The sequence below is a fragment of the Gorilla gorilla genome, chromosome 16, assembly GCF_029281585.2.
Source record: "Gorilla gorilla gorilla isolate KB3781 chromosome 16, NHGRI_mGorGor1-v2.1_pri, whole genome shotgun sequence".
Taxonomy (NCBI): Eukaryota; Metazoa; Chordata; class Mammalia; order Primates; family Hominidae; genus Gorilla; species Gorilla gorilla.
In genome coordinates this window covers 79002524-79030420 of record NC_073240.2, presented here as the reverse complement: position 1 = coordinate 79030420, position 27897 = coordinate 79002524, and the positions used below count along the sequence as shown (strand labels likewise).

Below are 27897 nucleotides of genomic sequence, written 5' to 3'. Positions count from 1 at the left end.
GGGTTCGTGCCGGGCAGCGTCTCCCGGGGCCAGGTCGCCTCCTGCCGGGACCCGGGCGCGCTGCAGCCGCGGAGCCGGGTGCCCGCCCCTCTTCCCGCCGGGGGCGGAGTCGCTGCCGCTCCGGGTTCCCGTCCCCGCCTCCGAGACCCCCGCGCGCCTCCTCCAGGCGAGCTGCGGGGCGGGAAGGGTCCGGCCACCGTGGGCAGCTGCCAGCCGCGGGGCTGCCGAGGGCCGCGGGCACGGGGCGCTGGCTCCGGGTCTGGCGGCCGCTGATGGGAGGCGGAGCCCGGGCGGGCGAGCGGCGGCGCGGCGGCCACCATGGGGAACAAGCAGACCATCTTCACCGAAGAGCAGCTAGACAACTACCAGGTGAGCTCGGCGCGCCCGGCCCCCAACGCAGGCCCCGCCGCTCCCTTTTCTCGGTCGCTGGCCGAGGCCTCCCGAGAGCCAGCTCTCCCAGGTTCAAACCCTGCCTCTGCCTTCAGCTCGCCGCGTGACCTTGGGCCGGTGACTTCCCCTCGCCGTGCCTCAGTTTCCCCACCGGTGGAATAAGAGCTCTTTCCAGTTGGAAGAGCCTCTCAGGCGCGCCTCTCTCCAGCTACTCTCGCCCTAGGCAGGACCCGAACCCCTCTCCAGCCACCCATTCCAGCGCCCACCTGGCCCGGAGAGCGAGTCAGTAAACTAGGCTGGACGGAGGACCGCCCTCCCCGCTCCCTGCCCCCCAGCCCCAGGAAGGAGCCCAGGAGAGCGAGTCTCTGTAAAGCAGAAATGAGAGCTGGCGTCCTGTCTGGTCTAGGAGTGGGGTGCATCAGTCCCCACATGCAGTCTTCCCTTGGGACTGTCTTGTTTATCTGCTGGGGTTCGCTCCTTCTGACCCCAGCATGGAGATAACTGGAGCAAGAACGCAAGCCCGGTAGCAGCCTTCCAGGGCCACCTCTCCCAGCTCCCTTAGGCCCTCAGTAGCCACCTCCTTAGACCTTTCTAGGTTTTCCTGCCTCCAGAGCCAGCTTTCCAGATCTGGAATCCCAATACCGTCCCACCCAGGTAAAAACTTCGCTGTGGTTGCAGGATGAAGCCCAACCCCTTGGCTTACCCAGAGCCCTGGCCAATTGCTCAGCTTATCTCTGCAGCCTCAGTCTCCCCAGGTCCCTTCCCTGCACTCTGCATGGCAGCCGCCTTAAAACCATTTGCAGTTGCTCCAGCTCACCAGGCTCATTCCTCCCTCCCTCTCTCCCTCTGCCCATGCCATTTCCTGGGCCTGGATGCCTTTCCCCCCTCCAAAGGATCTTTTTCACCCTTCAAGTCCCACATCTGATGCTTCTCCCCTGACTCCCCAGGCGGAGGGGGCAGGATTGTGTTGTGGCCTGTGTAACTGGGCAGGAGGAACACCAACAGGGTCTCCATAGGTACTTGTTGCCTTCATCAGTGCTTACTTTGGCTGTGAAGGAAAGCAGGTGTGAAGTGTGGGTCCTCTGATGTGGGTGAAGGTAAAACAAAGGCCCCTTCTCCTCCTAGAAGCCCTAGTTGTCAGTAATGGATTTCTCAGCTCCCCAGGTGAGGCCGTGGGAAGGAAGAGGGGAGACACATTTGTGGAGCACCTGCTGTGTACCAGGCACAGTAATTGATGCCCTCTATGCATCAACTCACTTGATCATCACAGTGAGGTGGATTATTAGCCCATTTTACAGACGTGTAAACAGAGGCTGAGGAGCCATTCAGGGCTCACACAGGATTTCGAATCTTGACTCCTAGGCTCACTTCTTTAGTTGGGAGTGGGCTGGGCTGGGCCATGTGTGCTTTTTGTCCCCAAGGCACTCAGTCTCAGACACTCAGAGACAGACTGTCACCTCCAGTGTGTGGCCCTTGTGATAGAGGCAGGTGGTGGAGTGTGTTCTAGGGAAGGGCACTAGTGGGCAGCGGGAGGCCAGCAGGGAAGGGGGACAAAGTCCAGAAATGATACAGCACTTGAGCAGGCCTTGGGAAGATAGGTGGGGTTTTGCCCAGTGGCACCCAGAGGAGGCATTCCAGGTGGAGGGGACAGCGTGGATAAAGGCTTGGGAGTGGGCAGGGGCAAGCAGGCAAGCCATGCTCAGAAGTGAGGAGTAGCTTCATGGGGGTGGGGAGCCCGGGTTCCCACTCCAACCAGCTTGGCATTGGGTTACTCATCGGAGCCAGTCCCAGTGTTAGGTTCTGATCCTTTGCCAGAGCCTAGCTAGACCCTGCCAGGCGGGGTGGGAGAAATGAGAGCTGTGAAACCTGAGAGTCCCACATCTCCTTCCCTCTGGCTCTCCAGCCAGCCATGTGCCAGCCAGGGCTGAGTGGGGGTGAGCCTGAGTTACAGCACCCTCTCCCCTAAGTGACACCTAGGGTTTCTTGGGACCTCCCAGCCTGGTAGTCTAACCTTTCCTGGGCAGGGTGCACCCTCTTGGTTCCCTGTGCCGGTGATTCCCAACGTTTAAGCTTCTGTCCAGACCACTCCTCTGCATTGTACGGCCATCCCCCAGACCCCTCAAACTCCAAAACAGGGGTCACAGCCTCCCCAACACCCACTGCTGCTCCTCCAGCCATTTCAACTCTCTGCTCTCCCTCAGCCCATGTTTTCAGTTAAGAACAAGGCCTGTGACTCAGCCTCTTTTGTGGGTCACCTGGAGGTCCCCTCCTCCATCCCCACAGCCAGGGCCCTGGGCTAGGCCTGCTCAGTCTCCTGCAAACTGGAGGTCTGACTGCTCCCTCCTGTGCCCCTCCTGCCCATCCCCCTCCAGCCACCCGCCCTCTTAGTTCTCTCACTCTTCCTTCATCTCTTTCTTTCTCTTCCTTTTTTTTTTTGAGACGGAGTCTCGCTCGCTCTGTCACCCAGGCTGGAGTGCAGTGGTGTGATCTCGGCTCACTGCAACCTCCGCATCCCGGCTCTGCCTCCCAGGTTCAAGCAATTTTCCCTGCCTCAGCCTCCCAAGTAGCTAGGATTACAGGCACCCACCACCATGCCCATCTAATTTTTGTATTTTTAGTAGAGACAGGGCTTTGCCATGTTGGCCAGGCTGGTCTCAAACTCCTGACCTCAGGTGATCCACCTGCCTTGGCCTCCCAGAGTGTTGGGATTACAGGCGTGAGCCACCGCACCCGGCCTCCAGCCTCATTTCTTACTCCCTTTCCCTTTGCACCCCAAGTTTTAGGCACACTGAAGGGCTTCTAGCCAAGCCCTCCCTCACCTCTGGCCCTTGTTCTCCTGCTGCTCTCCCTGCTCCTTTGCTAACCTAGTCTGGCCCATCTTTCTGTCCAGGCCAGGCCTCACCTCTTTGGGACGGGCTCCCTGACTCTCTCCCCACCAATCCATTCAGCTGGAAGTACTCAGGGAGCCTGACACATATACATCCCCAGTCCCTTGTGTGGCCACAGAATGGTTTATACTGGGCACCTCACTGTTTACACTCCATCTTCCTTCTTGTATGGCCTCTGTCCAGGCACAAAAGAGATGTTTGGAGGATGTTGTCAAATGAATGAACAAATATTTGTTAAGGCATGGCTCCAGGAGAGCAAAGAATTCTAGACAAGGATTCTGAAGCCCTAGATTCAAGTCAGCTGGGTAGTTAATGCTGTGGGTAGTTGTTCCCTTCTGGGCCTAAGTGTCTCCACCTCTAAAATGGGAACTACTAACCCAGCTGTGCTCATGTCACAGGGTTCTTGTGGGGATCAACTAAGATCACTGGAGACTGACCTTGAGCCGTGTGATGGTCCCCTGGGCAGTGCTGAGGCCTGAGCTGGCAGAGCTGGATGGAGAGCCATTTCCATTAGAGCTGGGAGGGCCCATGGCTCGGCTCCTGACAGCTGGCACAGGCAGACCAGGCATGTAGGAGATTGGGAGGCAGGCAGGTTACCTGGAACAAGTCACCCTTGAGTTGAGCTTTGGAGAAAGGAAAGGGTTTGGACAACCTGGAGAAAGAGGAGAGGGCACTCCAGTTGGGGAATAGGGTGAATATAGGCTCGGAGGCAGAACTCAAGCCTTAACTGGGAAAACGTCTGGGCTTCTACTGTAAAAGCCCAGCCTGTCCTGTTTTCTGCTGCCAATGTTCTGAGGGCCCATCACTCCTGGGTTAGGCCCCCTCTCTCCTTCCCTCCCTTCCACTCCTCATGACCCGGACCTGACCTTTGCTGGAAGACCTGTCCCTGTGTCCCTATGTACTGTCAGGAACCAAGCAGTGATGGGGCACTTGCTCTCCAAAAGTATAAGAAAGGGTTCCTTCAGACATGGGGCTGTAGCTCCCAGGGCAGCTGAGGGTATAGTGGTGGCCAGGGTGTTTGGTGACTCCAGAGAAGGGAAAGACAGCAGAGCTACCGACTCTGGGGAGATGCCTTTGGGACCTTGGGTGGTGGATGGAGCTGTTGCACTGTTTCCTATCAGCTGGGGCCTGTAGACTTCCTGTACCTTATCTCATTTGCTCTTCACACTGTCCCCTTCAGAGAGGCCCTATTTCCACTTTACAGATGCAGAAACTGAGGCTCAGAAAGGAGAATGACTTGCCTAAGGGTCTGAAGCTAGACTAGAATTTGACCCTGACTACCAAACCTTTCCCCTGCCACACTTCTAGGCCACCCTGAGCCCTGAGAAGCTTTTAAGAACACCTGCCATATTCACTACCTGTGCACTGCCTCCTTGGGGTGAGTCCCAGGGAAACAAGTGAACAGAAGAAAAAGTGAAACATCAGTTGATGAGCAGGTTCATGGCAGCTTTGTCAGTGATGTTAAAACCAAGAAATAGGTGTTACTAAATGTTCAGAAAGAGAAGAAAGATTAAGACTAGGCAGGGACTCTGCAGCCACTGAAATAACGTAACTGCTGTGGAAGGCATAGATGGAAAAGTCTGGTCACTCATCCCACAAGCCTGTATTAAGCACCTGCTGTGTGTAAGTATAGGAATACACAGCAGACGCAGGACATGGAGTGGTTGGTGTACAGTGGTCATGGCTCTGTTTGTAGTCATAGGCGGTGGCCAAGAAGCACAGAGGATCTTTTCTTGCCTCTGCTTCCTTGCCAGTGAGGGCCACAAGCTCTACTCCCATTAAAAAGAAAAAAAGAAGGCCATGCATGGTGGCTTATGCCTATAATCCCGGCACTTTGGGAAGCCTAGTTGGGTGGATCACCTGAGGTCAGGAGTTCGAGACCAGCCTGACCAATATGGTGAAACCCCATCTCTACTAAGAATACAAAAATTAGCCAGGCGTGGTGGCGCATTCCTGTAATCCCAGCTACTTGGAAGGCTGAGACAGGAGAATCACTTGAACCCGGGAGGCAGAGGTTGCAGTGAGCTGAGATCATGCCACTGCACTCCAGCCTGGGTGACAGAGCAAGACTCCATCTCAAAAAAAAAAAGGGGGGGGGGGCAGGGGAAAGGGAAGCACAGAGGCCTAAGTTCCATTCCCAGCCCTCCTGGGCTGTGTGTGCAACTTAGGGCAAGCTACTCAACTTTGCTGAGTCTCAAGTTGCCCATCTTTAAGATAGAGAGATAATGCCCACCCCCATTGTCTAATGATAAGGATTAAGAAAAATTGGATATTTAGAGCCCCAGGTGCCAGGTGCATGGTACATCATGTACTGGTTGTGATGTGGTTTTCAGCCTGGGTTGCACGTTGGGACCACCTGAGTGGCTTTGAAAACCACCGATGCCTGGATCCATCCTTGGGGATTTCTCTACAATTTGTCTGGGGTCTGCTGAGGGATGGGGGACACAGGTATCCTAAACAGCCCCCCAAGTGATTCTGCTCTAGAGCAGACTCCCTCACACTTCAACATGCATCAGCATCATTGGGAGGGTTTTTTAAAGTGCAGATCCCTGGACCCCACCCACAGAGTTTCTGATTCAAGAGATCTGGAGTGGAGCCTAAGAATCTACATTTTCACCAAGTTCCCAGTGAGGCTGATGCTGCTGGTCCAGGAGCCACAGCTTGAGGACCATTGATGTAGGGAGGTGTAAGTAATTGTGACAGGGAGCAGGGTTATAGGGGAAGTGTTTGCATCTTTTGTCAGGAGAACCCTTGAATCAGGACCTGGATAGTTCCTTTCCAACACATGGGATAGGAGAGAGAAGAGGGGAGGGGAAGGAGGACAGATCGGGGGGAAGAGAGCAGGAGTTGGGACCTCTCCCCATTTCCAGTTCTGCTGACTGCCTCCTCCAGGCTAGGTGGGAGAGCCCTGGCCCTTCTTACTGGGCACCTTAGACCATGGAAATGGCCCTGGGGTGGAGGGAAGTCCACATTCTGCTCCATGTTTCTGGAGTATGCTGATAAATCAGCCCACTGTGCCTCCAGCCTGTCTGTGCCTGAGGCCTGCTAAGTAGGGAGTTTTCTGTCTGTGTTGGGTGAGGAGCAGGGGGCACTGCTTCCCCAGCCTGAGGCTTTCTGGGCTCCTACAGAGGAACCACTGTCAAAAGCAAAGCTGAGACCCCCAGGAGAACCCCTCGTGTTTCCAAGAAGGCAGCATGGATCCTTAGTCTAACTCCCAGGGAGCAGTGGCTTAGAAGGACAGACTTGTCGGGCCAAATGGGACCTGGAAATTCCCACCAGCTCTCCCCTTTTCAGCTGTCCTGAAGGCACCCAGTGGAAACGCCAGATGCTGTGTGCATCCTGCAGGTGTCCTCTCTTTGGGCCTCTCAACACGCAATCCAATTGCCCTGATGTCCAGCGGCTTCAGGTCTCATTCAGGGCAAGCCTGGCTGTTTGCAGGCCTGAGTTTCAGCCATTCACTCCTCATCAGAGCTGGCTCTGGTCAGCTTATGGCCCCAGGAGGCCCTACGGGCTCTGGGCTTTGCAGACCTAGGAGGCCTTCTTCCTTCATGCTGTAACAGTGCACAAAGGTGGAGGAGCTAAACAGCAGGGGAGGTGCACAAAAGCCCTTTACGGTTGGGCATTTTACAAAGTGCTGGGTCCTCTTCACCTCTATACTTTTCACCAAGGGCTGGCATAGTGGCCATTGTCACTGACTCCCAGTGGTTGATACTCACCTTGGGCAGGCCAAGCTGTGGATAGAGGCAGTTCATCTAAACAAAGACAGGACCCCTCTGAGATGAGTTTGTCATCTGGATGGCCCTAGGAGCCAAGTGCTGCCCCCACCTGGAGTAATGCTTACCTGGGGGTCCCCAGCAGCCCCTACCTTCACCTCTACCCCAGATGCTACCCGGTTCCCCCTACCCACGTTCCTCCCATATCTCCTTGGCCTCTTCACTCCCTTCTCTGGGTGACCTCATCTGTTTCTGGCTTCAGACACCAAGTATATACTGATGCTTCCCCAGTCTATGTGCCTGGAACTCTCAGTCTCTGAGCCTGGGACTGCACAACCCCCCTAGCACCATGCTTAGGGCTACAGTGAGGATGGCACCCCATGCAGCTACACGAGGTGGCCCTGTGGGTCCTCATTCGGAGTTGTCTCCCAGCTACCTCTCTGTCATCCCCCAGTGTATCCCACTGGCACTCAAATCAGCCACGCGTACCTGTGAGCATTCATCTTCCTCCTACACGTGTACCCTAAAGCATGCTACAGCCCCCCACCATGCACTAAGCTCCTTAGGCCTAGCCCAGGATGGACAAAGGTTTTGGGAGACATTTTCTATACCTACTAGAACCAGCTGTCCCCAGTGGGTGAGGGCAAGGTGGAGAGGGATACTAGTGACTCTTCTGTCCCCAGTCTGGAGCTATCCCCTGTGAGCCCTGTGGCATCGAGGCCTCTGAGGAAGAAAGCCTGGGAGCCGCACACTGACTGTGTGTTGTGTGTTTTCCCTCAACAGGACTGCACCTTCTTCAATAAGAAGGACATCCTCAAGTAAGTGTGGCTTCTCATTCACCCTGTTGGGACTGGGACTGGGGCAAGGGTGAGGCTGGGGCACCCCACATGGGCTGGCTGTGCTCCTGGGGCTGAGGCAGAGCATCAGCATGTGTCAGGAGCCACATTCAGGTCCCCACTCGGCCACTGGGCTAGGATGGAGTTAGAGCTTCCCACTCCTCCCAGGGCCCAGATCCTCCTGCTGGGGAATGAACATCTACTTACTATGAGCTTTCAGGTGGGTAGTTTCCGGCACATTCTTATTTAATCCTCATTGTGACCTTGTAACAAGAGAATCCATTTAACCCCATTTGACAGATGGAGCTTAGCAACTTGGCTAAAGTCACAGAGCCAGGGACTCAAGACCCAGCCTCTGACTCCAGGTCCCTTGCTATTTCACTGCATCCTGGGTCCTGGTATAGCAGGGAGTCCCTGTCTGTTAGACCAGGGGTCCCTAAGGGCCCTTTGGCTCTAGCTTTGATGTTCTTCCACTCCTAGGACATCTAAAAGTTGAGGGCATGGCCACCACCCCTGAGCTATTCATCAGGGCTCTGCTTCTTCCCAGGACAGCCCTTCTCCTTGGTGTTGATGGGGGTGGGGGTGGACCTGGATGGGAAAGATGAAGGGGATCGGCAGCCTCAGAACCCCAGGACCAGTGGGTGAGCGGGAATCACTGAATACCAAGAAAACTGCCCCACGGGCCTCACTAGGCCCCTCTGCCTGGGCTATCAGGTGGCACTAAAAGCCAGCAAAGTCCCAGGATCACTTCCCCTGGAGATCGATGGTCAGGCTGGGACCAGAGCCCATTGCAGCTTCCCAAGAGAGCTGTGCTGCAGCTTGTCACTGTCCTAACCACTCTGCTCATTCAGGCAGTGCCTCTCGGCTTTCCTCTCTACCCAGGCTGCTATTCCAACCTGTCCCCTGCATGGGCAGGGGATACCCCACTTCCACCACCTTAGAGAGTCTGAGCAAGGGGCAAAGCCTCCAGGCCTGGCATCAGTAGACCTGGCATCTGTGGCCTGGGGCCACAACCATTTGACCTTCCCTGAGCCTCAGTTTTCTTCTGTATAATAGGGATAGTGAAACCTACCCTCATAGCATTGCTGAGAGGCAGCAACACTGGGGTATAGTGTTTGATAAGTGGGATTTGCCCTGTAGCTTGAGAGATGTCAGGGGTGAGGTTCCCATTTCGACAGGATGGCTCTCGGTATTGGAATAACAAAGCTGTCACCCCTGGCATTCTTGTGGCACCTTTTACCTTTCAGAGTTCTTGGCATGGAGCCTCATTTGAGCCTCTCAGGGAGCTTCGGGTTTTCTGCCTTTGTAGATGCCAAGCCCAAGCTGCCTGTCTTCTGAGGCCCACGGCCATTTTCATTCTGGCAACAAAAGCCCCTTGCCCCGGCCTTTGCACTGGCTATCTCCACTCCCTGGAGTGTCCTTCGCCTCTCCTCTGCCCACAGCATTGCTATGCATCCTTCCAGACCCAACTCCAGAATCATCTCCTTTATAAGCACCCCCAACACCCTGCCACCCTAGTGCTACCCCAGCTGCTCTAACAGCCTGTTAGGGGCTCCTTGGGTTCCTGGACCCAGGGGCCCAGCTCCCCACCACACTTGCGATCAGGCAGGACTAACAGGGAGCATGGCACCTGTTAGCCACCAGTGACCATATGAAGAGTGTGTGGGTGAAAGACAGGTAGGATTGGCTGAGGGAGAACATTCCAGGCTGGGGAGCAGCAGAGGTGAGACACAGGCCAGCTTCTCCTGCTCCCACTCCCACCCCCATCCTCCCATGGTCTCATTGACAGCAGCAAGATTTCCTGTGTGGGGAAGAGGAGAGAGGAGCTCGAAGGCCAGTCCGGGAATCCGATCCAATATCATGGGCCTTTGGTGGTTGTTTTAGTCCATTCTCATGCTGCTATAAAGAACTGCCTGAGACTGGGTAATTTATAAAGGAAAGAGGTTTAATTGATTCACGGTTCCACATGGCTGGGGAGGCCTCAGGAAACTTACAATCATGGCAGAAGGGGAGGCAAACACATCCTTCCTCACATGGCGGCAGGAGAGAGAAGTGCTGGGCAAAGTGGGAGAAGCCCCTTATAAAACCATCAGATCTCGTGAGAACTCACTATCATGAGAACAGCCTCGGGGTAACTGCCCCCATGATTCAGTTACCTCCCACCAGGTCCCTCCCATGACACGTGGGGATTATGGAAACTACAATTCAAGATGAGATTTGGGTAGGGACACAGCCAAACCATATCAGGGGTATCCCTGGCCCCTTGGAAAATGAGGGGCTCCAGCAGGTGAGAGGGCTTGAGAAGAGGCGTCCTGGCTCCCCACAGCCCTGGCCTGCACCCCTCTGCACGCATCAGGACCCTAGGCTCTGTAATTCAACACCAGAGCAAAACCCAAGCCTGAGGCCCCGTCTGCAGCATGGGGATGACATTGCTTGCAGGAGCTGTTTTCTCACAGGCCCCTGTGTCCGGGAGGGCTGGGTGATGGTGTTATTAAACATGAAAAGAGCTACCTGGAGTTTGCTGCCCACCTGTCCACCCTCAGGGAAGGGTAGTTAAGACAAGACAGGATGCGGGATTGCCTGTCCCTAGAGGGAACAGGCATGGCCATGATGGCTCAATTCCAGTTTCACCCCCCCTTCGCTTTTCTCCAGCCTTCTCTGTGGAGAGGCCAGCATGACTGACTGCCCCTCCAGGAGAGCCCTCTCCACTGTTCACATCTCAGGTCCGGGTGACACAACTGAGGCCTGGAGCCCAGAGAGGGCAAGGTCAGCTGCAGAGCCAGGCTATCCAGCCCCAGGCCATGCTCATCTTCCCTGCTCCCAAGGGCCTTTCAGGGCTGCTACTCCCCACCCTCACCAGGATGGTTTTCTTGGTAAGCTGCTCTCTGAGTACTGACCAGATGGTGAGGAGGAAACTTGAGCAGGAGGTTTTTCTTTGCAGGTTGGGGCCCAGCTCTGTGGCAGCTTTGCGGCAGTGATACCGAGTCACAGATAGCCCGCCTCCAATTCTCCTTCCCTCTGCCCTGCCCCCACCCAGGTAGATCCGATTGCTCCCCAGGACACAGCTCCTCCATTCCCACATTGAGCCCGAGTGGGCAGCCCACACTATTCAGTCACCTTGCTTTTTATAGGTAAGAGCTTAGCACTTCGACTTCCCTTGTGCCCTAATTAGGCTGTGCTCTTTAATCAGCGGGACAGTAGTCCTTGTCCCCTTGGTACACAGAGAGGCCCACCCAGCCAGCCCTCCAAGGTATTTGCCTACTTGTTATTTTATTGTTTATTTTCTCAACCTTTTAAAAACTTTGTGTAACCTATTTTAATTACTTACTACACATATACATAATGATTGTAGAAAAATTAGAAAATGAAGCCAGTCAAGAGAAGACAAAAAAAATTACCTGTAAGCCTATGACCCAGATATAAGGCTGTTAATCTTTTGGTATATATTATGCCAGTGTTTTTCTTTTGTATGTGTTTATCAAAAAGTCAGATCATGGTCGGGTACGTTGGCTCACACCTGTAATCCTAGCACTTTGAGAGGCCGAGGCCGGTGGATTACATGAACTCAGGGGTTTGTGACCAGTCTGGCCAACGTGGTGAGACCCCTGTCTCTAAAAAAAAAAATACAGAAATTAGCCAGGTCTGGTGGTGTGTGCCTGTAGTCCCAGCTCCTTGGGAGGCTGAGGTGGGAGAAGTGCTGGAGCCCAGGAGGTTGAGACCGCAGTGAGTTGAGATTGCACCACTGCACTCCAGCTTGGGCAACAGAGCAAGACTCTGTCTCAAAAAAAAAAAGTCAGATGGTATTGTTTTGTAATATGCTTAAAATTGGCCGGGCGCAGTGGCTCACTCCTTTAATCTCAGCACTTTGGGAGGCTGAGGCGGGTGGATCATGAGGTCAGGAGTTCAAGACCAGCCTGGCCAACATGGTGAAACCCCAACTCTACTGAAAATACAAAAATTAGCTGGGCATGGTGGTGTGTTCCTGTAGTCCCAGCTACTCAGGAGGCTGAGGCAGGAGAATTGCTTGAACCAGGACCCAGGAGGCGGAGGCTGCAGTGAGCCGAGATCATGCCACTTCACTCCAGCCTGGGCTACAAAGCGAGACTCCATCTCAAAAAAAAAAAAGTATATATATGCTTAAAATTGCTTTTCCTTAGGCAAATTGTAAAAGTAGATAAGAAAGCTAAAGAAAACAGTATGATGGATCCTCAAACACTTACAAATAAAATCACCACATGATCCAGCAATTCTACTTCTGGGTATATACCCAAAAGAATTGAAAGCAGAGTCTTGAGATGTTTGTACACCCACAATCATAGCAGCATTATTCACAAAAGGTGGAAGCAATCCATCAGCAAATGAATAGATGAACCAAACATGGTATAGACAGACAATAAAACACTATTCAACCTGCAAAAGGAAGGAGAGTCTGACCCATGCTACAACATGGATGGATCTTAAGGACATTATGCACAGTGAAATAAGCAGTCACAAAATGACATATACGATTCCACTTACATGAGGTACCTAGAGTAGTCAAATTCTTTTTTTTTTTTTTTTTTTTAAAGTCTGTGTCTCGCTGCAACCTCTGCCTCCCAGGTTCAAGCAATTCTCCTGCCTCAGCCTCCCAAGTAGCTGGGATTACAGGCGTGTACCAACACGCTCGGCTAATTTTTGTATTTTTAGTAGAGATGGGGTTCACCTTGTTGGCCAAGCTGATCTCGAACTCCTGACCTCAAATGATCCACCCGCTTCTGCCTCCCAAAGTGCTAGGATTACAGGCATAAGCCACCAGGCCTAGCCAAGTAGTCAAATTCTTAGAAACAGAAAGTAGAACAGTGGTTGCCAGGGGCTGGGAGGAGGGGGAATGGGAACTTATTGATTAGTACAGAGTTTCAGTTTTGGAAGATGGAGAGCGTTCTGGAGGTGGATCAGTGGTGGTGATGGTTGCATAATAATGTGGACATATTTAATATGCCACTGAACTGTACCCATCAAAATGGTTAAGATGGTACACTTTATGGCATGTGCATTTTACCACGATTTAGAAAAACTAATAATTAAGATGGTAAATTTTCTGTTATTTTATCACAATTTTTTTTTTTTTTTTTTTTTTTGAGACGGAGTCTGGCTCTGTCACCCAGGCTGGAGTGCAATGGCGCGATCTCGGCTCACTGCAACCTCTGCCTCCTGGGTTCAAGCAATTCTCCTGCCTCAGCCTCCTGAGTAGCTGGGGTTATAGGCACGTGCCACCAGGCCAGGCTATTTTTTGTATTTTAGTAGAGACGGGTTTCACCATGTTGGTCAGGCTGGTCTCAAACTCCTGACCTCGTGATCTGCCCGCCTTGGCCTTCCAAAGTGCTGGGATTACAGGCGTGAGCCACTGTGCCCAGCCATTTATCACAATTTTTAAAGTTAAAAAAAGATAAGAAAAAAGATCTTACTGTCCCCGTACTACCCAAGATAATCACTAACATTTTAGTGACCAGCCTTCCTTTTAGTCTTTCTTTTTGTGAGTATATAAATATATACAAGCTTTTTTTAAAAAAAAAAAGGGATTATACTGTACCTTCTGCTTTTTTCATTTAACATCTTGCGAACAACTTTCAATATCATTAGATATTCTGATATAATATTTTAAATGGCTGCATTTAATGGATATTTCTTAATTTGTGTAGTTGAACATTTAGATTTCCAACTTTTCACGATTTTAATTTGTACTTCAGTGAATATTCTTGTGGTACCATTCACATAACTGCACATGTCTGGGTATTTCCAACAAATTTCCTGATCAAAGATAATGGATATTTTTAAGACTTTTGCTTTTTCCTCCCACTGCTGTTATATGCTTTTTGTCTTCTGACCCCAGATCATTCAGTGAATAACCCAAGAGTCTGAAGCTCAGCTGCCTGTCAGGGGGGCCAGCATGCACTGTAAATAAATGAAGCTGTCTAGTCGGGTGGGAACTCTTTAGAACGGACACCTGCAGAAATAACTGCTCCTTAGCCCCAGCTAGTTGTTGCCTTGGGGGAATTCAGACTATCTTGATTAAGAAACCCAGGTTTATAGCGTAAGATCTTTCAATCTGTATATTTAGCAAAATTCTAAATTTATTATTTCGACGTAATTTAATTATTTTAAAATGCTATATGGAAACTAGGCATGAATGGTGGATTGCTGGTTTGTGACTTTCAGAGGAATTAATCTTTTCCCCACTGATTTCAAATGCTGTGTCATGGGCTCATTCTCATTTACATTGGGATCTACCACTTCTACTAGTCTGCCTTGTAAATGCCAATGTCTGTTTCATACATTGTCCTTATTATAGCTTTAAACTGTTTTAATACCTGATAGGGACAAATGTTTCCCCAGTTTCTCTTTTTTTCAGGGTTCCCCTGCAACACTCCTACATTTATTTTTCTAAACAAACTTTTTTTTTTTTTTTTTTTTTTTGCCAGTAGCTTGAAGAAACACTTAACCAAACAAACTTTTGAATTGGGCTGGCTAGATCCCAAATAGATCACTTGCAGATTTTGATTAGGGTCATATTCATTTTACAGAAAAATGAACAGAGCATCGTCATCATTACAGCATTAAGTCTTTCCGATCAGGAATGCACAATAGTTATCTAAGTACCTAAAATATTTTTATATCTTTTGTTAAACTTTCATGGTTTTTTTGATACTTCAAAATTAGTACATTTTATACCAATTTTATACTTAGTTGTGTTTTTTTTTGGTTCTTTTAAATTGTGAATTCATTTTTTTTTAATTAAAAAAAAATTATAGAAACAGTCTCACTGTGTTGCCCAGCCTGGTCTCAAACTCCTGGCCTCAAGCAATCCTTTCCCCTTGGCCTCCCAAAGCACTGGGATTACAGGCATGAGCCACTGCACTCAGCCAAATCCTACTTTTGAAAAGGCTAATGTTAATACATAATAGAAAAACTGTTGTGTAGAAAGGCTTCTGAACTCTTTCTATTTCAAATAGTCTTTAAGCTAATTATTTTTGGTTTTCCAGTAAATGGTAACTTGCCTCCTCTCCAGTATTTAAGTGTACTATTTTACTGTCTTAACTAATTACATTCCTCTCTCAGTATCTGTGGGGGATAGGTTCTAGGACCTCCCAAGGATACCAAAAACTGCAAATGCTTAAGTCCCTGATATAAAATGGCATATTATTTGCATATAACCTTATCCACTTTGCACATCCTTCTGTATAATTTTTTTTTTTGTCAGGCAGGATCTCTGTTGCCCAGTCTGGAGTGCGGTGGTGCGATCATGGCTCACTGCAGCCTCAAACTCCTGGGCTCAGGTGGTCCTCCCACCTCTGCCTCCCAAGTAGCTGGGACTATAGGCACATGCCACCATGCCTGACTAATTTATATATATATATATTTTTGTAGAGACAAGGGTGACACTGTTTTGCCCAGGCTGGTCTCAAAACTCCTAGGCTCAAGTGATTGGCTCTCCTCGGCCTCCCAAAGTGCTGAGATTGCAGGCGTAAGCCACCGTGCCCAGCCCCTCCTATATACTTTAAATCGGCACCTCCTGTATACTTTAAATCATTACTACATTACTTATAATACCTAATACAATGTAAATGCTGTGTAAAGAGTTGCTATACTGTATTGTTTAAGGAATAATGACAAGAAAAAAATCTATACATGTTAGTGTAGATGCAATTTTTTTTTCCAAATATTTTCTGTCTTCAGTTGACTCACATATGCAGAACTCATGGACCTGGATGGCGAATAGTACATTGATTAGTGCTCCTGGGGGGAGAAATGTTATATAATAATGGTGATTATAGGCATCCCACATTGATGGGTATATCCCCAGTATATACAAAAATTAGCCATGTGTGGTGGCGGGCGCCTGTAGTCCCAGCTACTCAGGAGGTTGAGGCAGGAGAATTGCTTGAACCCAGGAGGCGGAGGCTGCAGTGAGCTGAGATTGAGCCACTGCACTCCAGCCTGGGTGACACTGCAAGACTCAAAAAAAAAAAAAAAAAAAAAAAAAAAGAGAAGGAGATACCCTTTTGTTTCTGCTCCTAAGCAGAAACTCCTTTTGTTTCTGTTTTACTAAGAATTTTAAGTTTTTTTTATTGACAAAATAACATATACTTTAAAATACTTTTGACCAGGTGCGGTGGCGCATGCTTGTAATCTCAGCACTTTGAGAGGATGATGTGGTGGATCACTTGAGGTCAGGAGTTCGAGACCAGCCTGGCCAGCATGACGAAACCCCATCTCTACTAAAAATATAAAAAAATCAGCCGAGTGTGGTCGCATGCCCCTGTAATTCCAGCTACTTGGGAGGCTGAGGCATGAGAAAATCACTTGAACCCGGGAGGCAGAGGTTGCAGTGAGCCAAGATTGCGCCACTGCACTCCAGCCTGGGCGAAAGAGCGAGACTGTCTCAAAAAATAAATAAATAAATAACTAAATAAATAAATAAATGCTTCTAAAATTTCAAATAATTGAGAAGTAGGTGAAATAACAAGTAAAAGTTAGCCTCCTTCTTTTCACATTTCTCTACTCCCACCTCCCAGGGACTATCAGTGTAAACATGTAGTATATAACTTCTCAGATATTTTTCTGTATTCACATATACAGTCATAAATGCATCTATCAAATTGGTCAAAATGTTTTTTGCTTAATATGATTTGTAGCCACAGATTTCCAAATATTGAACTATCTTTGCATTCTGGAATAAATCCTACTTGATCCTAACATATTATTCTTTTAAAGTCTTAGATTTGATTTACCAGTATGTTATTTTTTCTTTCTTTCTTTTTTTTTTTTTTTGAGACGGAGTCTCGCTCTGTCGCCCAGGCTGGAGTGCAGTGGTGCAATCTCGGCTCACTGCAAGCTCCGCCTCCCGGGTTCACGCCATTCTCCTGCCTCAGCCTCCCGAGTAGCTGGGACTACAGGCGCCCACCACTGCGCCCGGCTAATTTTTTGTATTTTTAGCAGAGATGGGGTTTCACCGTGGTCTCGATCTCCTGACCTCATGATCCGCCCACCTCGGCCTCCCAAAGTGCTGGGATTACAGGCGTGAGCCACCGCGCCAGGCCTATTTTTTTCTTTCTTATCTTTTGTTTTTTTAGAGGCAGGGTCTCACTCTGTTGCCCAGGCTAGAGATCCTCCTACTTTAGCCTCCCGAGTAGCTAGGACTACTGATGCACATCACCACATCCACCTAATTTTTAATTTTTTTTTTTTTTTTTTTTTTTTGTAGAGACATGGTCTCACTACATTGCTCAGGCTGGTCTCAAGCTCCTGGCCTCATGCAATTCTCTCACTTTGGCCTCCCAAAGCACATTTAGATTACAGTCATGAGCCACTGTGCCTGGCCCCCAGTATGTTATTTTATAAGACTTTTTCATCTATATATGCAAGTGCCATTGGTCCATTCTGGATGCTACATATTAGGTTCTTGTATCAGGGTTCTTGTTAACTTTGTAAAATAAAGTGAGAGTTTTCCTATTTCTTGCCTCATACTCCGGGGCAGTTCAAGTAGCGTAAGTATGGTTTCTGGTCCTGGATGTTACAGTAGGACAAATATATAACTCTTCTTGAATTCAGTGCCCTTTATTGGGGGAGACATGACAGAGATGTGGTTCTTTGACAATGCTTAGAGTTTCTTTCACAGTGATTTGGGTTTTCAAATTCTCCTTGGATTTTTCTTTAAAGAAAAATTCCAATGTGATTTTAGTTACTGTTTTAGAACAGATCTGTGTCCCAGGGTAGAAGCTGGCCTTCCCACCCCAGAGGATACCTCCTCAACCCTGCCAAGCACCCATAGCCTCTCTCCCTAGTCCACCCCTTCCAGGGAGCCTCTGACGTGGCAGGCAGCATGCTAAAAGCTGCCAGTTGAAGGCCAGTGGTTTTATGAACATCCAGGGGTGAGAACAGTAGAATAGCCCCTGCTTTACTGATAGAGAAACTTATCCTTCAGTGGATTAACCCACTTACCCACACTGCTAATGAGAGGTGTAGGCAGGGCTCCAACCTCAGCCTGACTTCATGCTCCTGCTGCAGCCATCCCACAAAACTTCAGAGGTGTAGGCCAACCCCTAGAAACACTCCAACATCACACCGCCGCACATGAGGTGGGGTCAAGGTCAAGTGGGAAATGTAGCAGTTGGAAGCACAATGGATATGTCAAAGTACCAGATGCATGAATTATGAAAGAAGATGCCTTGTAATCCCAGCACTTTGGGAGGCCGAGGTGGGCGGATCATGAGGTCAGGAGATTGAGACCATCCTGGCTAACACGGTGAAACCCCATCTCTACTAAAAGTACAAAAAAATGTGCCGGGCATTGTGGCGGGCGCCTGTAGTCCCAGCTACTCAGGAGGCAGAGGCAGGAGAATGGCCTGAACCCGGGAGGCAGAGCTTGCAGTGAGCCGAGATCACGCCACTGTACTCTAGCCTGGGCGACAGAGCGACACTCCATCTCAAAAGAAAGAAAGAAGAAAGAAAGAAAGAAGGAAGGAAAGAAAGAAAGAAAGGGAAAGGAAAGGAAAGGAAAGAAAGAAAGAAAGAAAGAAAGAAAGAGAAAGAAAGAAAGGGAAAGGAAAGGAAAGGAAAGAAAGAAAGAAAGAAAGAAAGAAAGAGAAAGAAAGAAAGAAAGAAAGAAAGAAAGAAAGAAAGAAAGAAAGAAAGAAAGAAAGAAAGAAAGAAAGAAAGAAAGAAAGAAAGAAGGAAGATGCATGAATTTTGAAACAAGTGGTTGTTCCTTATTTGGGGACAGTGTGAAAAAAAAAAGTAGTTTTCCTCTATGCAAGAAATAGGAGCAAAGAAAGTCCTTGAGTGCCCTCTTGTGGAGAGTCTCAGCTTGATCCCACCGCCCTGGCATTTGCTGAGCCTCCTCCCACCCAAAGTACAAGTTTAGGGGTTTTCCCCTCCTGCTCTGTCTCCAAGTCATGGCACATCCTTGTAATTTCAGACCCTTTCATAGGGGTGTGCGACTGGCAAAGTGGGCATGTGGCATTTTACTGTTCATTTGCTCTGGACAGGCTCTGAACCAGCGGATGATGTGCTTACCAGGGCTTGACTTGCAGGGAGGAGCCAAGTGGTTGGTGTCCAGAGGTCCTGGGTTCAAGTCCTGTTCCCACTGCTCATTGGCTGTGTAGGATGGGGAAGACACTTGATTCTTGAGCCTCAGTTTTCCCTACCTGAAAATGGGAGACTAATATCTACCTCTCAGGGTGATTTGGGGATTAAAATGAGTAAAGCAATCCACAGAGAAGATTAGTTCAGGGCCTGGCACAGAGTAAGCACTTGCTAAACGATAGCTGGTGTTATTATCTGTTTGAGCTGGGTAAGTAGTCAGGTGCCTTGCTAAGGACAGTAGGCAGCAGGACCACAAGAATTGGTAGAACCCAAGGGAAGGTTGGGTGGCTGTGCTGAATGGCTTGATAAAGGTGGGCCTGGCGTGTGTCACAGGGTCAAGCCACTTAAAAGGAGACCTGGGGCCGGGCGCGGTGGCTCACGCCTGTAATCCCAGCACTTTGGGAGGCCGAGGCGGGCGGATCACGAGGTCAGGAGATCGAGACCATCCTGGCTAACACAGTGAAACCCCGTCTCTACTAAAAAATACAAAAAATTAGCCGGGCGTGGTGGCGGGCGCCTGTAGTCCCAGCTACGCGGGAGGCTGAGGCAGGAGAATGGCGTGAACCCGGGAGGCGGAGCTTGCAGTGAGCCGAGATAGCGCCACTGCACTCCAGCCTGGGCAACAGAGCGAGACTCCGTCTCAAAAAAAAAAAAAAAAAAAAAAAGGAGACCTGGGCTGATCTGGCTTTGGGGGTGGCAGGGCCAGCCCAAGCCTGGGAGATACAGGGTCATACCTAATCCATTCGCCAGCAGCCTAGGACATCACTTTAGGCAGGTTACCTACCTCAGCCCCCAGTCAATGCTCCTTACACTTGTCCCACCCATGGCAGCACTTAATGGACACAATTTTTGTTTTTAGAGACAGGGTCTCGCTCTGTTGCCCAGGCGGGAATGCAGTGGGGCAATCATAGCTCACTGCAGCCTCCAACTCCTGGGCTCAAGCTCAAGTGATCCTCCAGCCTCAGCCTCCCAAGTAGCTATGACTGAGCCACAATATCCAGCTAATTTTTTTTTTTTTCATTTTTGTAGAGACAGGGTCTTGCTGTGTTGCCTAGGCTGGTCTCAAACTCTGGGCCTCAAGTGGTCCTCCCACCTCAGCCTCCCAAAACACTGGGTTTACAGGCATAGGCCACCACACGCAGCTCACAATGTCATCTGAATACAATTTGTACCTGTCTTGGGATGGGGGGCTATTCTCTGGGATGACAGGGACCTGGACAAGTGGACATAGGGCAAAGAAAGACTGAATAATGGGCAGGGGGCGGGGAGGAAGGGAGCTTCCAAGTGAGACAGTGCCAGGATGCCTTACACCTTTGAGGGTCCATGCAGCTTGTTGAGGTGGGCTTGATTTCCTGGAGGCTGGGACAGGAGCTAGGGACCTGACCCATCAGTGAGGAGGGAGGGCCAGGCCCACCAGGGTAGCAGGCTGGGTCCCGATGGCCCCCAGTTAGAGAGGTTATGGGTGACCCATTCATAGGGGCTTCCTGAGGGTGTGAGGACTGCTGAGAGCTCTCCCAGAGAGACCCAACCCTCAGGGCTTAAGTTGGGGTGGTGGGGCCACGAAGTGGGCCCAGGCTTTGATGGACCCTCAGGAGTGTAAGGGGGAAGAGTGGCTAAGAGTTTCTGCTTGGATTTCCCATCTTGGGCTCAACCCATGGCCCTTGATGCTCCCTAGTTATGTGGCCTTAGACAAATCACTCTTAACCTCTTCAGCCCTGTTTGCTGAGCAGTAAACTGGGGTCAGGATGCATCTGTCTGCACAGTGATGTGGAGGAGGATTAAATTAGGTGATGTGTTAAGTGCTTAGCACAGTATCCTGAGCATAGAAAACCCTTGTGAGAGCCCAAAGGAGAAAAAATTGAAAGATTTGGACGCAGGCCCAAGGAATGATGGTGGTGGTGCTGATGGGGTGGGTGTGGTGGAAATAGGGAGGCCTGGACACAACCTGGTTATCAGCACAGAGGTCCGGGCAGAACTCATCTCCCTCCCAACTTCACACCCTGTGGGCAGAGCAGAGAGCCTCCCATTGGCCCCTCACCTGGTCCTGGCTGAGGATGTTCTGCAGAGGCAGAGGCCTAGGCAGGACAGCACCGGGCTGCTGGGGCTTAGGGATGGCACCCCCTCCAGCGCTTTTTCTCTGCTTTCCTCCAAGGCTGCATTCGCGATTCTACGAGCTGGCCCCCAACCTCGTCCCAATGGACTACAGGAAGAGCCCCATCGTCCACGTGCCCATGAGCCTCATCATCCAGATGCCAGAGCTCCGGGTATGTGCAGGACCTCTTGCTGGCGAGCAGGGGATCTGTGCCTCTGGACCAGCAGCAGAGGCCCCCAGGTCTGGGCTGAACCCAGCTCCACCCTTTGTGTCTGCGTGGCTCTGAGCAGATCACAGAACCTCTCTGTGCCTCAGTTTCCTCATCTGTACTCTGAATAAATAAGCTATGTGGGCTCTGTAAGGGTGCTGTAGATCAGTGGCCACCCCACTGCAGGCCATGGGCTTGCGCTCATTTGCTTGTCCCTTTGTTAAGTGGCCCCAAGCCTGCTGTAGTTGGCAGACCTGTGTCTGCTTTGTTAGATAACTTTTCTGTCTCTCCCTTGTCTGGCTGTGGCTTCTCACTGAGGTCAGTATGGTGGTCATCCATAGCATCATTTCTCAGACTTTAATGTACCTGTTAAAATTTAATTTTAAACTCCCCGGGGATCTTGTCCAAATGCCAATTCAGGCTCAGTACATGTGGAGTAGAGTCAGGATTCTGCTTTTCGAGCAAGCTCCCAGGTGAGACTGATGCTGCTGATCCTCAGACCGTATATATTTGAATGTTTCGTTTCATGAGTTCCTTATCCATAATATGTAAAGTGCATTCAGCATTAAGAAGGCATTTGGGGCACAACTCCCCATTGCAGTGGGACTTCGTCAGTAGCCCCTTGCCAGGCCTGGGATGTGTGGCTTGAAGGTGGAGTCAGAGTGCTATATGGCATCCACTTGGGGCCTGCACTCTGGTTGTGACCTCAGTCCTGAGAGACAATGGGCCCCAGGCTCAGTCCTGGACCAGCACCCCGTCTGGCCCAGCAAGGGGCTCAAGAGCAGGCTCAGAGGGTTGCTGGAGCGGGTGAGACACTCATGGGTAGGACCCAAGTGATCTGTCTCTGAGCCTCCTGCACTGGCCTGGGCTGGGCACGGAATGGCGCTAGCCAAGCGCTAGCTCAGTTGGGATGGAAGGGCTGTAGGATGAGTGATTTGGGGATCTAGGAAGGCATCCGTGTACAGCTCCCTGGGAGAGGCAGCATCCAAGGTGGTCTAGGGGAGAATTCACAGGAGCAGAGTGACGGCAGGCCCGGGCCTGAGCTGGCTGTATGGCTCTTGCTGCTTGACTGGTCCAGTTATCTGACCCCACATCCACCTCACACGATCCTGGCCTGACACGGCCTGAGCTGAGGGCCACCAGTGCCCTGGGCTGTCATCTTTTTCTGCCGGGGACAGAGCCCTACACATCCGGGCAGAGCCTCTGTGTGCTCTTCTGGGTAACAGGACGAATCTGTGCTTCTGCTTCAGATGAGGCATTGCCTCCAGTGAGAACACACTGGCTGTGCTCAGCATTTTTTTTTTTTTTTGGAGACATGGTCTTGCTCTGTTGCCCAGGCTGGAGTGCAGTGGGACGATCATGGCTCACTGAAGCCTCAAACTCCTGGGCTCAAGTGATTCCTCCACCTCAGTCTCCCAAATAGCGGGACTACAGGCGTGCACCACTGCCCTGGCTGTGCCCATCTTAATGATGTGACATGACCCAATAGAATGCTTCCTGAGCTCTTCCACGTGCCGGGCCTGGTACCAACACCTTACATACTTTAGCTCATTTAATCCCATCACAACCCAGTTAAGAAGGTGTTATTATTATTCCCTTTCTACAGATGGGGAAACCGAGGCTCAGAGGGATTCGGTCACTCCTCCAGGGTCACACAGGCTGTCCACAGTCTGGCTCCGGGGCCCTCCTGCTTATCCTGCACCCACAGTGATTGCTGTGTGTGTTTTCTTCAGGAGAATCCCTTCAAAGAAAGGATCGTGGCGGCATTTTCCGAGGATGGTGAGGGGAACCTCACTTTCAACGACTTTGTGGACATGTTTTCCGTGCTCTGCGAGTCGGCTCCCCGAGAGCTCAAGGCAAACTATGCCTTCAAGATCTATGGTAACCAGGGCTAGAGGAGGGGGCCGTGAATGTGCAGGGGGGAACATGTGGGGCCCTCAGGCTGTCTGGTTACTGCTGGCTCCTCCCCTAGGGACACCAAGAACAGTGAAGCTGATCTGTCCTCTGAAGAGTGCCTGTCCAGTGGGGTGGCCAAGGGAGACGATCAGTCCCAGAGAGACATCTGTGAGGGTCCTGAGAACGAAGGAGGGAGGGACTCGCCCACCCCAGGTTGGGTGGTTAGTGTGAGAGGGGTCCCAGGCATGACCTTTAAGCAGGGACTAGCAGAGGCTTGGACTGGAGAAGAGGGAGCTGGCAGACCTTACAGAGGGCGCAGCCCATGCAGACACAGGGAAGCGCAGAGCTTGATAAGGAGATGGGAGGAACTTGGAAGGTGGTGGGACAGGGGGCGGTATGAGTCTGGAGAGAATCTGGGGCCAGGCTGTGGGAGCCAGCCACAGAGTTTGGACCTAGTGATCCAGACACCAGGGCCACTGCAAGGTTTCCAGTGAGGAAGGGCAGCTCTGTTTTCTAGAAGGATCTCAGCAGCTTTGAGGTGTAAAATGGAGGAGCCAGAGAGGCTGCCTAGGCCATGGTGGTAAGGCCAGGCCTGCAGGGGGGCCTCTGGAGCCCCCCCAATACTGCCTGAGGTAGGGCCACCTGGATTCACCCCGCCCAGCTCTGCCCTCAGGCCTGCTGTCTCACCAGCCACCAGAGGGCGGCGGGCACTCATGAGCCAAGGACTCAATGCTTCTCCCACAGCCACAGGGAGAAAACTTCATACCCACGAGCTCACCCCCTGTGCTGGCCTGACAGACCCATGGGGACTGGTGTCAAATCCTCAGATAGACCTCAGTTGAGATGCCTAAGGCCTAGGAAGGGGCTGGGACCCAACTTGGACCTGAAGAGTCAAGGTCAAAGCTCCTGTCCTCAACACCTTTGATCAGACACTGGATCCCAAGGCAGCAGGGCCTATCAGGGGCTGACATTTCGCTTTCTTTTTTCTTTTCTTTTTTTGTTTTTTTTTTTTTTTTTTGAGACAGAGTGCCACTCTGTCGCCCAGGCTGGAGTGCAATCGTGTGATCTCGGCTCACTGCAACCTCTGCCTCCCGGGTTCAAGCGATTCTCTTGCCTCAGCCTCCCAAGTTTAAACGATTCTCCTGCCTCAGCCTCTCGAGTAGCTGAGATTACAGGTGCCCGCCACTACGCCTGGCTAATTTTTGTAATTTTAGTAGAGATGGGGTTTCACCATGTTGGTCAGGCTGGTCTCGAACTCCCGACCTCAGGTGATCTGCCTGCCTCGGCCTCCCAAAGTGCTGTGATTACAGGTGTGAGCCACCACGCCCAGACTGACGTTTCACTTTCTAGTTATCATGTTTATTTCAGAGGACTTTGGTTTCTGTCTGTGCACCCACGTTTTGCTTGCATATTGGAAAGAAAATAACCTGCCAGTCTGCCCTCCACAAACTATGCCCACATGGCTCATGTAAAAAGCTTCTCAGATTCCACCCAACATCCGCCCGGTCTTGGACCCCATAGCATTGCTCCTGGGACGGGCTGCTGTCTGCCCAAGACAGGGGCGTGCAGATCGCATGGACCGGGTGGGCACAGGAACACCATGGAAGAACTGTGGCTTCCTTGCTGCTCTAGGCTGGGGGGTGGAGTGGGGAGAGGCAGCCAGGGCCCTCCTAGTCTGGTGCTGGGGAGGCCTGGGGCCTCATTTGCAACAAGGATCATCTCACTTCTGAGCCTCAGTTTACTCAGGTTAAATGGCCACAGGAATTCAGCCAGCCAGCCAGCAAATCTTTCCAGAGATTTGCTATGTCCCATGCCATGGGCAGAGATGAATACCCCCTGACGCATACCCTAGAGTTGTGCCCAGGCCTCTGCAGAGATAGACAGGGCAGAGTCACCCCAAGAGCTTGGGCTCTAGGGTCCAACAATGACCGGGATGTGACCTCAGGCAGGTACCTCTCCTTTTCACCTCCCTGTTTCTTTTTTCATTTTTGAAATAGAGTCTCGCTCTGTCGCCGAGGCTGGAGTGCAGTGGTGCGATCTCAGCTCACTGCAAGCTCTGCCTCCTGGGTTCACGCCATTCTCCTGCTTCAGCCTCCTGAGTAGCTGGGACTACAGGCGTCCACCACCACGCCCGGCTAATTTTTTTTTTTTTTTTGTATTTTTAGTAGAGACGGGGTTTCACTGTGTTAGCCAGGATGGTCTCAATCTCCTGGCCTCGTGATCCACCCACCTCGGACTCGCAAAGTGCTGGGATTACAGGCGTGAACCACCGCGCCTGGCCACCTCTCTGTTTCTTCATGTGTATAGTGGAGATTCAATTGTGCCTGCCTCATAGTCTCGTTTTGAAAATTAAATGAGAAAGAGCATATGATGCTCACATGATGGGTCTTTGTCACTGCCATTAATGTCAGAGTTTGCCAATGGGCAACAGAAGCTCATTTGCGGGGAAGAGGACCCTTATCGCTAGAAAGCCCCGCCACTGGGAGGTGATGTGTGAGCCAAAATTTGAAGGATGACCAGGAGTTTGCTGGGAAGGGACCCCAGGCAGAAGAAACAGCACATGCGCAGATCTGGTAGTTGGGCTCAAAATGTAAGAAGAGAGAGTTCACTTTGATGTGGCCACGCCTGGCTCGGTCCTCTGAGCCACTTTGCTGTGCTTTGGGGCAGTGGTAGTGCCTTTTGCTGGGTAGAATCAAACCATGTTCCCTGCTCTGTGTGCACAAAGGCCAGGCACAGGCCCCTTTCTAAGAGTCTTTTGATTTTGAGTCTCCTGACCCACCGTGTCTTCTGGTCACACGCCACTGAGGCAACGGGGTGCAGTTTAGAAAACATGGGTCTCAGAGTCCCATAGGCCCCAGTCAGAATCCCCGCTCCATCTCCGAGTGGCTCTCCCGCCTTGATTCAATCGCATGGCCTTTTTGGGCCTTAGTTTCCTTAGCTCTAGAAGTCTAAAGGGAACACAGGGTCCACTGTGGGCTAAGGCCAGGAAGGGCTATCTGGCCTAAGCCTGAAGTTCTCAGGAAACCTCAGATTTGGACTTTTGACCTGCTTCAGGATGTGGCTTAGTCATTGTGGGGTTGTTGTGGGTGGTGGATGTGGGTGTTTAAGCGATGCCTGGTGGGTAAGCCCTCTTGGGGGCAGGGATCCAGTATCCCAAGAGTGTGCATGGAGATGCTCTGGGGACATCAGAAGCTGGTGGAGGTAGTGGGGCCAGCTAGGAGGAAGAGCTATAGTGTAGGGGTCCCTGGGTGCACGCAGCCCGGACTTGAACGTGTCCAACCCCTGCCCTGCAGACTTCAACACTGACAACTTCATCTGTAAGGAGGACCTGGAGCTGACGCTGGCCCGGCTCACTAAGTCAGAGCTGGATGAGGAGGAGGTGGTGCTTGTGTGTGACAAGGTCATTGAGGAGGCTGACTTGGACGGTGACGGCAAGCTGGGCTTTGCTGACTTCGAGGACATGATTGCCAAGGCCCCTGACTTCCTCAGGTGCTGCCACTACAGGGGCCGGGCTTGGGCAGGGCTGGGCAGGGCAGGGCAGGGCAGGCCGGGATGTTGGGGCTGAGGCCCCTCTCACTCGCTATTTGTGAGCAGTGGTGTGCGGCCAGGAAGCAGGAGGTCACGTTCAAGCCACCCTTGCCCTAGACGTGTGACTGGCCTTTGTCCCCTGCAGGGGGAAGGTTGAAGACCTGGGGGCCCCTTCAGTGATAAGTGGGGGCAGAACTCCCTGGGCACCGCTGTTCCTCCGTCTTCCCGCAGTGTTGATTACTTGCATCCACTATGCAGGGTTCCCTAATGAGGCACTGTCCAGCATGGGGCTGGGGCCTGCTGTGCTTTTCCCTGAGGAGCCTTTACCTGCCCGACCCAGGGCCTCTCACCCTCTCTTGCCCTTTCTCTCTTTCCAGCACTTTCCACATCCGGATCTGAGGACACTGCCGAGGCTGCAGGGGCCTAGAAGTCCACCGTCCTGCCCTGCAGTCACATGGGTGTGGCCTCCAAGCTCCCCAGGAAAGCAGTGGCAGCCTCTGGGGTTTACACCACAAATATATCCTGTGGCCCTTTCAGCAAAAAAAAACCTTAACCAGGAAGGGGGCCTGTGAAGGTTAGGACCCTTCCCACAGCCCCGCTGTGGTCCAGCCCCGGGACCCATGGCCTCTCTCCAGGCCCTCCGCACCCCGCCCCATGCCCCAGTCCTTTCCTACTCCAGAAATGCTCCCCACACCCCCAGAGGGAAAGGCAGATAACCCAACAGGAGGTGGTGGGGTCTGACGTGTCCAAGTGCTGGCAGACACCCTGGTCACCCAGGAAAGAGCGGAAAAAAAAAAAAAGAGGTCAGGGTTTGAACGAGCTATGCAATCTTTTTCCAAAACCCAAGGTTGGGCTGCTCCCCACCCCTGCCTGTTCCCCTTCTCCCGGCCTCCTTCACAATGTGAAGCTGTGGGTGCAGTGGGCCCAAGGGCTCTTGCTCCTGTCTCTGCCTCTGGGTCATGAGTACCACCCTGCCTGCCTCCCCAACACCGTGGAATCCTCACTGGTGTGCTGTCCACAGATTTGTGAACTCCTGGTAGTAAAACACTTTTGCATCCCTTTGCTCTCCATGTATGCTAATGTTAGGAAATGTTTGAGGGTACCTTTGCTTCTGATCCTTGAAATCCCACCATTGGCGTCTCACCTCTCAGCATTAGGCAGTGCCTCCTGCTTTAGGCACTAACTTTGATTTCAATGCGTGTGCCATCGGGAGGAAAACACATCC

General features: G+C 51.4%; 1 protein-coding gene across 2 annotated transcripts; it reads left to right on the top strand.

The window, feature by feature from the left end:
• Window positions 1-27735, top strand: CIB2 (calcium and integrin binding family member 2). Of its 2 annotated transcripts, XM_004056597.5 has the most exons (6): window positions 1-369; window positions 7775-7809; window positions 21101-21212; window positions 22982-23129; window positions 26438-26633; window positions 27050-27735. In XM_004056597.5, exons 1-6 carry the CDS (start codon window positions 319-321, stop codon window positions 27069-27071), a joined length of 564 nt encoding a protein of 187 aa, XP_004056645.1. In that variant the 5' UTR covers window positions 1-318; the 3' UTR covers window positions 27072-27735. The 2 variants fall into 2 exon arrangements, with proteins under 2 accessions (XP_004056645.1, XP_018866416.1); XM_019010871.4 differs by lacking the exon at window positions 7775-7809 and having other exon boundaries at window positions 2-369.
• The last annotated feature ends 162 nt before the right edge of the window (window positions 27736-27897 follow it).